Source organism: Ornithorhynchus anatinus, chromosome 11 (genome assembly GCF_004115215.2).
Source record: "Ornithorhynchus anatinus isolate Pmale09 chromosome 11, mOrnAna1.pri.v4, whole genome shotgun sequence".
NCBI lineage: Eukaryota > Metazoa > Chordata > Mammalia > Monotremata > Ornithorhynchidae > Ornithorhynchus > Ornithorhynchus anatinus.
Genome location: NC_041738.1, coordinates 57,007,471 through 57,020,150, shown reverse-complemented (window position 1 = coordinate 57,020,150; position 12,680 = coordinate 57,007,471). Strand labels below are relative to the sequence as shown.

The 12,680-nt window shown below is 62.3% G+C and overlaps 1 protein-coding gene across 4 annotated transcripts in view; it reads left to right on the top strand.

Annotated features, from left to right (window-relative positions):
• The window catches only part of DIXDC1 (DIX domain containing 1), a 31,564-nt gene that overhangs the window by 16,295 nt on the left and 2,589 nt on the right, over positions 1 to 12,680 (top strand). For 2 of the 4 annotated variants that reach the window (XM_029075085.2, XM_029075084.1), the window contains exons 5-19: positions 242 to 349; positions 2,909 to 3,021; positions 3,581 to 3,714; positions 5,777 to 5,866; positions 6,131 to 6,184; positions 7,278 to 7,328; positions 7,834 to 7,938; positions 8,155 to 8,208; positions 9,464 to 9,556; positions 9,662 to 9,733; positions 9,869 to 9,943; positions 10,731 to 10,916; positions 11,137 to 11,200; positions 11,570 to 11,672; positions 12,213 to 12,321. In XM_029075085.2, coding sequence (XP_028930918.1) covers positions 242 to 349; positions 2,909 to 3,021; positions 3,581 to 3,714; positions 5,777 to 5,866; positions 6,131 to 6,184; positions 7,278 to 7,328; positions 7,834 to 7,938; positions 8,155 to 8,208; positions 9,464 to 9,556; positions 9,662 to 9,733; positions 9,869 to 9,943; positions 10,731 to 10,916; positions 11,137 to 11,200; positions 11,570 to 11,672; positions 12,213 to 12,321 — 1,411 coding nt within the window. Of the gene's footprint in view, positions 1 to 241; positions 350 to 1,625; positions 1,713 to 2,908; positions 3,022 to 3,580; positions 3,715 to 5,776; positions 5,867 to 6,130; positions 6,185 to 7,277; positions 7,329 to 7,833; positions 7,939 to 8,154; positions 8,209 to 9,463; positions 9,557 to 9,661; positions 9,734 to 9,868; positions 9,944 to 10,730; positions 10,917 to 11,136; positions 11,201 to 11,569; positions 11,673 to 12,212; positions 12,322 to 12,680 lie in introns of those variants that run through there. The other 2 variants (XM_029075088.1, XM_029075086.2) reach the window with 2 other exon arrangements.

Genomic DNA, 12,680 nt, shown 5'->3' with positions numbered 1-12,680 from the left:
AATATAAATTCCAACTCCTCTTGCCTGCCGTGTGACTTTGGGCATGTCCAGTTGGCTGTGCCTCTGTTTCCTCAACTGGAAAATGGGGCTCAAATATCCGTTCTCCCTTTCCCTTAGGGTGTGGGCCCCACATGGGACTCTGTCTGACCCTATTATCTTGTATCTATCTCAGCGATTAGGAAACAGCAACATCATTATCATCATTACTGATATTACTCTTACTCCTCCCAACCCCTCCCAGGAGCAGCAGCCTGGACGAGGAGATCGAGAACCCGTGCTGGAGCGTGCGGGCGTTGGTGCAGCAGTACGAGGGGCAGCAGGGGGTCCCGCCCGAGGGAAGCGCCCCCAGGTAAACGCAGCCCCTCCCCAGCCCCCCCACGCACCCCAACTCAGCCCCGCCAGGACCTCTCCCCGTCCCCCCTCGGCCTTTCGGCTCCCCTCTCCCAATCAGTCGTATCTATTGAGTGCTTACCAGGTGCAGAGCACTGTACTAAACACTTGGGAGAGTACAGCGTAACAATATAACAGGCACATTCCCCGCCTTCAGCGTGCTTACAGTTTAATAGCCTCCTGCGGTCCAATGCTCCTTCTGCTGTGGTCCACTATGACACTCCATCCACAATGACAGAAACAGCGTGGCTCAATGGAAAGAGCGTGCGCTTGGGAGTCAGAGGTCGTGGGTTCTAATTCCGGCTCTGCCATTTGTCAACCGGGTGACTTTGGGCGAGTCACTTCTCTGGGCCTCAGTGCCCTCATCTGTCACATGGGGGTGAAGACTGGGAGCCCCACGTGGGACAACCTGATGACCTTGTATCTCCCCCAGTGCTGAGAATGGTGCTTGGCACAGAGTAAGCGCTTAAATACCATCATTATTATTACTCTTCATTCAATTGTATTTATCGAGCGCTTCCGGTGTGCAGAGCCCTGTACCAAGCGCTCGTCTTCGCCCCAATCACTCTCCTGCCTGTGTCCCCCAAGGGCGGCGCCCACCCCACTGGGTCAGCCCTAAGTGATGGCCCTCGGAGGAAGTGACCATTTCGCCATCACGAAAGGCGTTCAATCTGTTGTCGGGACCAGGCTGGGACCCCCGCGGGGGAGGGCGGGAGGGGGTCGTCGTCCAGGGAGCCGGGCAGGGGCACTTGGGTGTCCGGTGTCGGCAGGGAGCGGGGGCTGTTCTAGCGGCAAGGAGACCCCCACCCCCACCCCGGGGGCGTCTACGAGGGAGGAAGGGGCATGCGGCGCCGCTCCCGCTCCCTTTCCTCGCCCCTCGCCCGACGTCCGCGGGCCTCCGCAAGGGCAGGTCGAGGCCCTGCTAACTCCTCCCCGGCGCTCAGTACAGCGGGGCCCCGCGCAAGGCGAGCGCTCAATAAATGCCGCGGATCGGCCGACCTAAAGGGATCCCTGCCCCCACCCTCTCTCTGTCCTCCTTCCTCCTCCTCCTCCTGTCTATTAGGGCGGGGGGCGGGTTGGTGCGTGTGCGCACGCGCGCGTGTGAGTGACAGGGGGGCGGGGTCCCCTGCCCCACCCCCTCCTTTCCCGGGCCCCGCCCCCCCGGCCCGGCCCGGCCCGGCCCCCCGCGGCCCCCGCTCCATCGGTGGCGATGCGGCAGGGCGGCGGGGCCGGGCCGCGGGACCCCCCAGCCCCAGCCCCCGCCCCCGGGCTCCCCGAGGACCGACCCTGCGGCAGACCATGGGCGGCAGACAGGTCAAATGGTGAGGAGGGGGCCCCGGGGGCCGGCCGCACCAGAAGACACTCCCCGGGGGGGCCCGACAGCCGAGCGGGACCCGGCGGTGGGTTGGGCGGGCGGTCCGTCGCGTCCGCGGGGGGGGGGTCTCTCCCACGGAGCCCCTTCCCCCATTCATCTTCCTCTCGCCCCCCCCCCCCCCCCCCCCCCCGACAGAAGCAGCAGGCCGACCCCATCCGGTAGGGAATTCGGGGAGCCGGGCAGGTCCCTGGGAAATTTGTCCTCTCCCCTCCCTCCTCCAGGGACTGGGGAGGAAAACAAGGGATAGTCCTGACCTTTGACTCCACCGGTCGTCGGGGATTGTGGCCGGGAGGGCTTCGGATGGGCACTGAGCCCGTTTATCCGATGTAGACGCTCCTGCGTCCACCCCGCACGGGGGGCCGAGGGCCGTCTGGACGGCTTGGCCTCGACCTGCTCCCCGGCACTGCCCTCGGGCCCCCCAACCCCGGGTCGCCTCGGACTCACCCCCTCTCCCCTTGCCCTGTGGCTGCTCCCGCCCCGCCCCCGCAGTCTCAATCCAGGAACCACCGATGTTATTCTCTTGGGCTGGCCCGGTGCCCATCTGGGCAGGCGGAGGGAGGGAGGGACTGTGGGGGAGGACGGGCTGGGGTTGGGAGGCTCCGGCGGCACCGGGAGAGGGAGAGGGTCTCCGGTACCCCAGCCGGTGGCCCCCAGGAAGGCCACAGAGGTGACAGCTCCTGACCCAAGCATCTCGGGCCCGTTGCTCAATTTCCGCAGAAGGAGGGAGAGCTCTCGGGCCCCTTCTCCCCAGTCTCTGGGCCTCCTTTCCCTAATCTGTGCCCCCCCCTTCTGCCCAATCCCTAGGCTCCCTTCTCCTCAATCTCTGGCTCCCTTCTCCTCAGTCTCTGGCCCCCGAGCGGCCTCCTTCTTCAACAGAGATCAGGGCTGATCAGAGCCAGGTCGATACCTGCCCCTGCCCCTACCCCAGGTCTCCTGCTGTCTCCTCTCCCTCCCATCCACATCCCCCCGCTAACCCATGGCCTGGGACTGACTCCAGCCAGGGGGAGGGCTCCCAGATCCTCAACAGGGATGAGCCATTCCCTCTTCCTGGCCATAGCCCCGACTGGCCCCCTCCCTCAGACACCCTGGGGAAGAGGAGTCTCCCCTCCCCACAGCACAGTAACTACCTCTCCTCCACGGCAGCCTGACCTCCTCCAGTCCGCTCCACAGTGCCAAGAGTGAGTCGGCCTCCCCTCAGGCAGAGGAACGAGCCAGCTTCGTGATAGTCCCCTGTGAGGCAGCGGAGAACAGGACAGGTAACATAAATGGACAGCTGTCCGTCAGTACTTGCCATCGGTTGATCGGGGGATGGATGGACGGACAAATAACAGGACAGCGATTCTGGGACCGTCCCTCATAGCCAGGATCCTCAGAGGGCCCCAAGGAGGCGTCGGAACCTGGAGAGGCAGTGAGGACGTGGCCCGGGCACCGCCGTCGGGCTAAAGGGGCAGCCTCACGTGCTTGCTTCAAACCTGGGTGATGTGGTGGGCAACCGGCCCCGGCGTCTTAGAGAAATGTGCCCCTCGAGGGTGGGGACTGATGCTTTCTCTGGGAGAAGGTGGCTAAACGGTCCCCAGGCTCCTCGGGCCAAACCTGGTGACGTCCAGTTCTGGGTGTTCAGGGGAGCCGGGAGGGGACCCTGGGCCCGGCTGCTTCCTCTAGAGAGAAGGGATTTTGCCCTCCGGAAGGGCCTGGTTGCCCTGCAGAGATGATGCCTAAATTGGGAGGAGGAGGAGGAGGAGGAGGTGGCTTCTCAGTGCCCCGGCCCCTCCCTTCTTCCCAGCTACGGCAGTAACCCCTGTTTGCTTTTTGCAGAAGAGGCAGACGCCCCGTTTTCTCGGGACTGGCACGTGGGGCGCTCGGGGACGTGGGAGGAGCAGCTGCTGGAGCAGCAGGACCACTTGGAGAAGGAGATGGAGGAGGCCAAATCGCTCATCTCCGGCCTACAGGTAGCTTTTCCTCTCAAGGCGCCCCAGCCCACCTGCCGGGCCCTCGCCCACCTGCCGGGCCCTCCCCCACCCATCTGGACATCCCCCAGTGTGGGAGGCCGTGTGGGAGGTTAACATTGAAAGGGAAGGACACGGGGCACGCACAGAGTGGAGATGCCAGGAAATCACTGATGCCCAGGAATTTCTCCAGGGACTTTTTGGGCTCCCGCTGCCTCAGGTCCCCTCCCCAGTGCCCACGGCTCCCTTCTGGTGGGAATAAGCTGCAGTGTTGTCGTCCCAACTTCCCTCACCCCTCCCTAAATGGGTGTTTGGGGGACCATGGCTCGGATCCCCCACAGCTGCGGGACCCCCGCTTAGAGGCCTCCATGTTAGTCAGAGGCCAGGTAACCACCCCCCTCCCCGCCTGCTCTCCACCCCCCTTCGCCTTTCTCATGCCCAGCCCCTCCCTCCAGGGCCAGCCTGGCCCCTCCCTCTCTCTGACCCTCTCCGTGTGACCCGTCCCCTCCCCCCATCCTGGCTTTTGTGTGTCGGCCTGGCCCGGGAGGGTCCCCGAGCTGGGCTCCAACGACCCTGAAGTTGTCCCCTGGTCTTCCTTTCTGTGCTCTCTGGGAACTGTCGGCCTGTGAATGGCCAAGAGTCTGTGGACCGGCACAAAGGCCCCATTGTGGGGGCGACTAGCAGCCGGCCGGCCCGAGGGGCGGCAGGCGGGCAAGGGTGCTCTGCCAGTCCGCAGCACTTAAGGAAATGGAGCATGGGGCTATGGCAGTGGCCACCCATGTGCCACCAACCTCGGGGCCCCCAAAGCCCCCCCTGCCCAGGGCAAAGGCTGTGGGGAACCGAGATCCCCCAGGCTGCATCAGCCTGACAGCAAAGGGAGATCCAGGTCCAGGCAGGGTCCTGATGCCCCAGAGCTTCCCAGCTCCCCAGGTCGGGACAGAAAGAGCGATGACCGGTCAGGTCTAGGCCAGAGCCGGGTTGTCCCCAAGTCCTGGGCCCTTCTCCCCGCTGAGGCAATTAAGAATGGGGGTCACTGCGAATCCTGGACGAGGTCCTGCACCCGTCCTCAGTGGCCACGGAGCTGACCTCTCCCGGTCAGCATTGCCTCAGCCCGGCCTGGCCTGGCACAGAGTTAGACCCACTAAGTCCCTGGCTGAGAGCCCAGCTAGCGATTGGCTGACTCTCAACTGGAGTGGGGCGGGGAACTCCCAGTTTCCTTTCTCAGTCAGGCAACTGTGTTTATTGCGCGCTTACTGCGTGCAGAACACTGTCCTAAGCGTTTAGGAGAGGACACTGTAACAGACCCATTCCCTGCCCACAACGAGCTTACAGTCTGGAAGCAGCATGGCCTAGTGGAAAGACCACAGATCTGGGAGTCAGGAGATCTAGATTCTAATCCCGACTCCTCCACTTGTCTGCTACTTGACCTAGGGCAAGTCACTTCATTTTGCCGTGCCTCAATTTTCTCATCTGCCAAATGGGAATGTAGTACCTGTTCTCCCTCTCCTTTAGACTGTGGACTCCATGTGGGACAGGTTCTTTGTCCTCCCTGATTGTCTTGCATCTAACTCAGTGCTTAGCATAGTGCTTAACAAATACCCCAATTATTATTGTTATTATCGTTACTATGATCAATCAGCTAAGAGTATATACTGAGCATCACACCAAGTGTGTGGGTGAGCAGAATCAAAGAAGATGACATGCCTTCTGCCAACGAGGAGCTTGCCATCTAGCCTACGCTTCCTCCTCCGGGTCCCCTTAGGCAGGAAAACGAGCCTTGAGGGCGGGAAGAGGGATGTGGAGGGGGGGCTCCCAGGCCCGTTCCTCACGATTCCCGAATCGTCTCCCCAGGAGCAGGCAACATCCTGCTCTCGGCCGCTGATGCCAGGGCACCTCTAGGGCTTCCAGACTATCCTGGCTAGCGGATACCGGGGGACCGGGTCACTGCTGGAGGGGTCCAGGTGACCCCGAGGGCCTCAACAGCTGTGGGCCAGGGAGGGGCAGAGCCCAGGTCAGCCTGGGCCCCTGTCCAACTGGGCCTCTTTCCAACCTTTCTCCCTGGCAGGCCCTGCTGCTCCACGGCTCGTTGCCAGAGGACGACCAGGAGAGGTCACTGGCCATCGGCGACCACGGAGCAAACCCCGAGGAGCAGCTGGTGAGCAGATTCCCACGCCTCCGCCTGGCCCCAACCCCCAGTTTGGCCCAACCAATCAATGGTATTTATTGAGCGCTTACTGTGTGCAGAGCACTGGGAAGAGTGTATGTTCCCTGTTGTATTGTACTCTCCCAGGCGCTTAATACAGTGCTCTGCACACATTAAGTGCTCAATAAATACGATTGAATGAATGAACGAATGAGCTCACAGTCTAGAGGCCCAGCCCTGGCCACAGGGCAAAACCGCCGTCCACTGTCCCTCCAGGTCATCGTCCGCAGCCGCCTGGACCTCAGCACGGAGGAAAACCAAGGGCTGAAGGTGAGTCCGCTGATATGGGGAGGCACCCGCCCACGGGGCCCGGGGAGGGAGGGAGCTCCTCTCTCTGGCTCCCCGGACACACTGGGTGTGGCCCCTCAGCCAGCGGGAAGGAAGCCCAGCGTCGGGCTCTCCTCGCTCTGCGGCCTGTCCCGCTGATCCCTGCACCGAGGTGCCCCGCGGCCTTTCCCAGGAAGCCCGGGAGCTGGGGCCGACTGGCGGCTGGCTCGGAGGTGGAAACTCCCTGCGGGCCAGGGAACAAAGCCAGGGGCTCAGGGGAAGCTGGCCCTGCTGGCACCAGGCCTGGTCTCTGGCTCTTTGCTCCCTTCCCCATCCCCCAAGTAGCCCCTACCGGGCCAAGCCGGTTCTTCCAGGGAGGGCGCCCAGGGATCCCAGGGCCAATGCGGGGAGGACTGGACGGCCAACTGCCCTAGAGCAAGTCAGGAGAAGTGTAGGATGGGATGGGGCCCTGGAAAGCTCAGGTCACTGACTAGGGGCCAGTGAAGAAGCAGCAGAGCCTGTCTGCCCTGCCAGGTATTTGTTCTTATCATTATTATTACTGTTGTTATTATTTTCAACTTATTCACATTGTTATTGTCACCATACTTGTTAAATGCTTACTTTGTGCCAAGCACTATACCAAACACTGAAGTAGATACAGAGTTTTCTGCTGTGTGTCCTTGGGCAGCCAGTTCTCTGTGCCTCAGATACCTCAGCTGTAAAATGGGGATTAAGATTGTGAGCCCCCACGTGGGACAGGGATTGTGTCCAACCTGATTAGTTTGTATCTACCCCAGCGCTTAGTATAGTGTCTGGTATAAAGTAGGAGCTTAAATACCATAAAAAAAAAGATCAGGTTGGACACAGTCCTTGTCCCAGATGGGGCTCCCAATTTACGTAGGAGGGAGTAGGGGGATGCAGCCCTTTCTGGAGGTAGGGGGAGGGATAGATTGACCTTTGGCAGCCCAGGTCAAATTCTCTGATCCTACATCCGCCGGGTGAGGTTTGGACCGGCAAGGGAATGCCCCCGCCCCCACCCTTACCCCTCCCCTGGCTACCAGACTGCCCATCTGGCTGACGGGTTTTTGGGTTTCAGAAGGAGCTGTTGAAGTGCAAGCAGGAGGCCAGAACTTTACAGGGCATAAAGGTAAAAAGAGGAGACTACCCCCCCAGTCCTTCCCCAAGGCCCTGGGCACCAGAGACCCTTTGGGTGTCCATGGGGGTGGGATAGGGAACGCCTGGGTTCTGAGCTTATTTCTCGGCTGGCTGGGTGACCTCAAGTCACGGGGAAGGACCTCGGGCGGGGAGAATCTCCGCTCACACAAGGTTTATCACTGGCGGCTGTGACTCAGTCGTGCCAGGATGAGAGGAGTCGTCTCATCAGCTCCAGGCTTGAGGGTGTGGAGACACTTCCCCGGGGGCCAGCGGGCGCTCTGTCAGCTGGGCCTCACGGGACAAGGGACCCTGTGGCCTGGAGCCGCCCCTCCGGCCTGAGGTTGGAGGGGAGACAGATTGGTCTCGGGGGGTCCGTGCCCCTTCCCCGCCCTCCTCGGCCTCCCCCCTCCCCCGCCCCTTCCCCTCGGCCCCCAGTGCACTGAGCCGTGTCTCTGTCGCTAGCTCTGCTGCGGTAGTTATTGACGTTTGTTTCTCAGGATGCCTTGCAACAGAGGCTGGCCCAGCAGGACGCGTCAGTTCTGCAGCTCAAGCAAGAGCTGCTCAGGACCAGCATGGACAGGGATGAGTTGCAAAACCAGAACGTGAGTGTGTGCGTGTGTGTGTGAGAGAGAGAGAGAGAGAGAGAGAGAAAACGTGCACATGCACGTGCGTAAGTTGGGCTCCCCCTCTCCCCAGGGTGGGAACCAGTCCACGGGGCCAGCCTGGCCTTGGAGGTGGGAAGTGATGGGGAGAAGTGGGGCCGGGAAGAGGGAGACATCAACAGCCCAGCCTGCCTCCTCCCGCCCCCTCCTCCACAGATGGACCTGCAGAGGAAAGTGGACGAGAGGGACCGGCTCTTGGGAGAGGTCAAGGTGAGAGCCAGGGCCATGGGGACACGGCGTCCAGCTGTTCCGTCTGCCCCCTTCCCTCCTGCCCCCTTCCCTGTTCTCCCCCGTCTGACCTTGGCTCAGTGGAAAGAGCACGGGCTTTGGAGTCAGAGGTCATGGGTTCAAATCCTGGCTCGGCCACTTGTCCGCTGTGTGAGTTTGGGCAAGTCACTTAACTTCTCGGTGCCTCAGTTACCTCATCTGTAAAATGGGGATTAAGACTGTGAGCCCTACGTGGGACAACCTGATTCCCCTCTGTCTACCCCAGCGCTTAGAACAGTGTTTGGCACATAGTAAGCGCTTAACAAATACCAACATTATTATTATTATTACCTCAGCCCCCTCCCTCTCCTACCTCTCCCCCCTCCGTCCGGCCCTGGCTTTCATCAAGTCCACCCCCCGAAATAGCCACCTCTGGCCAGGGAATCGTGCCCACTGGACCGACCCAGCTCGGTCCTTCTGCCCGTCCAGCGTAGTTTAGCGAGCGTAGCATGGAGCTTGGCCCTCCACTGGGCACTGGGATGTTAGAAGAAGCAGCCTGCACCCTTGAGAGGCCCAGTGGGGTCCTGGAAACATAGTCACACCCCATCACACACACAAAAGCACTCATGTACGTCCCACCCAGCATAGATACACACCGTGCAGCAATGTGGCCCAGTGGAAAGACCACCGGTCTGGGAGCCAGGAAAACCAAGTTCTAATTCCGGCTCTGCCATTTGCCTGCTGTGTAACCCCGGGCAAGTCACTCCCCTCCTCTGAGCCTCAGTCCCCTCATCTATAAAAATGGCGATGAGAAACTCTCATTTCCCCCTCGGACTGGGAGTCCTTTGGGAGACAGGGACTGTGTCCGATCTGCTAGTATTGTATCTGCTCCGATGCCTGGTATGGTGTAAGTGCTTATCAAATATCCAACTTATTATGATTATGATTGTTACCCAGTCTAACCTGGCACAGTTACACAAACACACACAGACCCACACATATCCCATGTGGGACAGGGACTGTGTCTATCCGGTCACCTGTGATTACCTGACCTGGCTTAGGAGGGGCCCAGGTGGCTGGGGGAAGGGTAGCTGCCCCCCCCGGGTCTCCCTGCCCCCCTCCCCCCATGTCTCGGTGAGGTGGGGGCGTGGCGGTGGTCGAGGGGAAGGGTGGGGCAGGTTGGGGGGTTGTGGGGGGAGCACCCCCTCCTCCTCTCAGGCCCAGAGGCTGAGGCTCCATCCACCTTTGTGAGTCGCAGAGAGACTTGGGTCAGCGGGATCGCTGCCTCCAGCAGCACCAGGCCAGGCTGGACCACCTGCAGCGCAAACTCGCCCAGGCCAACACCCAGCAGGTGGGACCTCGGCCCCCCACTCCCCTCGTACGGCCCCCTGCGGCTCCCCGCCACTCCCCTCCCCGCAGCCCCTCCACCGACCGGTTCCGCCCTTCCACCCCGCAGGCGGAGCTGAAGCGGGCACTGGAGCACAAGGACGCTCTCCTGTCCCGGAGCATAAAGAGAGACTCTGATGAGGTGGGGGCGGCCCCTCGGGGCACGAGGGAGGGGCCGGGCCAAGCTGAGCCTCAGGCCGGGCCTCCCGGGATGAGGATGGGGCGGTTGCCGCTGTGCCTGTCCATCCCCATCCGGACCGGCCTCCTCCTCACACAGGTCGCCCACTGCCCCGACCTCGGTTTCCAGAGCAATGGTCTCCCCGCCCCCTCCACCGCAGCGGCGGCCCATGGGGTAGGTGCCGGCCCGGGCCACTTCTTGGGTGCCGGGGGGAGGGTCCCTCACCACGTGACTCCTGATCCCTCACCCCAACCCCGAGCTGCCAGGGGAGCGTGGGAGAAGGGCAGAAGACGTTTCTCTGAGAGGGGGAACGGTGGGGTTCTCCAGCCCTTCCTGGGTCCCGACATTCGTGAACAAAGGTGCTGCACGCACGTGCTCACCCTTGTGCAGGCCCAGAGGCCGGAGGCGTGAGCCCTAGAAATCCATGGTATTTATTGAGCGCTTACTGTGTGTAGCGTGCCATCCTAAGTGTTTTGGAGAGTCCAATACAACAGAGTCGGCAGACGCGTTCCCTGCCCACAACAAGCTTACAGTATAGAGATGGTGACTGACATTAATATAAATAAACTGGGGGGAGGGAATGTGCCTGTTTATTGCTATATCGTACTCTCCCAAGTGCTTAGTGCAGTGGTTTGCACACAATGTGTTCAATAAATACGAATGAATGCATGAATGATTTATAATATATAATTTGCAGGTATGTACATAAATGCTCTGGGATTCCTCCCCAGGAAGCTACCCTTCTGCCCTCTGCCCTCTCCCCTCTCCCCAACCAGCCAATCAATCGGCGGTATTTGAGTGCCAATTATGTGCAGAATGCTGTACTAAACTCTTGGGAGAGTACGCCACGATAGAATTTAGCGGACACGTTCCGTCCCCATCCGGGCCAGGACCCCGTGGCCGACCGCGGGCCCGACCCTGTTCTCAGGCCCCCCTACCTGCTTCTCCCCGCCCCACCCAGGTCCCGCCCCCGCTGCGCCAGCGTGGCGACCTGCAGCTGGTGCGCGACGCCCTGCGTAGCCTGCGCGACAGCTTCGGCGACCACGACCCGCAGCACCACACCATCGACAGCCTGGAGCAGGGCATCTCCAGCCTCGTCGAGCGGCTGCACCTCGCCGAGATGCTGCCCATACGCCCCGAGAGACGGGTGACTCGCGGTTCCGGAGGCGGGGGTGGGGAGGGGGAGGGGGGAGGGCCTGCAGGGGCCACAGGAGCCGACTCTACGATCTCCCCAGAGCCTCGGGCTCAGCACCGGGCCTCCAGGTTCCCCCCTTCCCTCCCAGGATGTGGCCACGGGCTGGGGGCGCAGGGGGTGCTCTGGGGGAGGGCAGCTCGGAAGGGCTGACGGCGTCGGGCTCGCTCCCCAGGTTCGCGGGAGGTCACCGGGGCGAGCAGCGGGCGAAGCCCGGGAGTCGTGGCCTCCCTGTCCCGGTGAGTGCCTCTTGGTTCCCATCCGGCCCCGCCTTGGTTCGCCTCACCCACAGGGCCCGCCTTATCCGCGGTCCCCTTACCCACCGCGCTCATGCCTTTCTCGGCCACCCGCCGCAACCGCCAAGCCCTTCGGCCTGCTCCCGGCCTCCCTGAGGAGGCTGATGGTGTGGGTGGACTCCAGCTCTCTGGCCTTGCGGCTCTATGGCAGCTCAGTAGGAGGTCGCACTTTTCCGGCCTACTCCCCTCCATCCCTTCGCTGCACCAAAGGGGTCACTCCCACTGCTGACCCCGTGGGCCACTGGGACCTTGGGGCAGGGAGCGAACCGCGAGGTCAGTGCTGACGCCCCGTGGGGTGATCTCCGTCCGCAGACCTGCCCCCGGAGCCGAGCTCTCCGGCCAGCGGCAGCGGCACCAAAGTGCTCTACTTCACTGACCGCTCGCTCACGCCCTTCACGGTCAACATACCAAAGAGGTGAGTCGGTCACGTGACTGCTACGTGACTCACACTCCTCTTGCCGGGCGGGGAAGGGGGACCTGATGCCTATGCCGGTGTGGGGCGTCGGTGTGAGGGGAGCGGTGGGACCCGGTCTGGAGGCAAATTCTCCACTGAATTTGCTCCCATCCCCTCCCGCCACCCCACCCCCCACGTCGCTGGGCACGAGCTTCGGGACCGAAGCTCAGGGAGGCTCGAGAATGACCAGGCCCAGCCGGGGAAACCACAGCAGTTGGCAGCGCCAGGACCGACCGGGCAGGGATGGCCAGCAGCTGCCTGCCTCCTCCCTTATAGATTGACCCAAGCCCTTCTGCGCCTCGCCGGTATCCCCGGCTTGCCAAAGGAACGGAAGCCCCCTTACCCCCATGGGGTTCACGTCGCTGCCTCCGGGTTGTTCTGAAGCTCCAGGAGCCGGTCCTGGTCCAAGTGTGGTGGGATTTGGGGCACAGTGGCCCGCGCGCCCGCCCCATCCCTCCGCTCTGTGGTCGGAACCCCACCCCTTTCCTCCCCGGACTGCAGGCTGGGGGAGGTGACCCTCCGGGACTTCCGAGCAGCCATTGACCGGGGCGGGAATCTCCGCTATCACTTCAAGGCCTTGGACCCCGAGTTTGGCACCGTCAAGGAGGAGGTGAGCATCCCCGGGCCCGACATCTCTCTCTGCCACCTTAGAGCCTCCCCTGGAGGATCTCCTGTCCCGCCCACCCCTCCAGCCCAAAATCAGGTCAGGAATGGCCCAGTCGGCTGTCCCGGCCAGGTGGGCAGCTGGCCCGGAGTCAGCGTGGGGGGCCAGTGCCTGGTCAGCCAGCTAGCCGGTCGTCACTGCTGCGTCTGGGTTTGCCAGTGAGCCTGCAGGCTCGGTCCAGAACCACAGCCTCACCCTCTTCTCCCTCCCAGCCTTTCCTCTCTCCCTCAGCACCCAGAGGCTGTCTCTCCTCCCACCCCTCAATACTTTGAACAAGGGCTGCTGGGGTGACGCTCAGAGCCCCC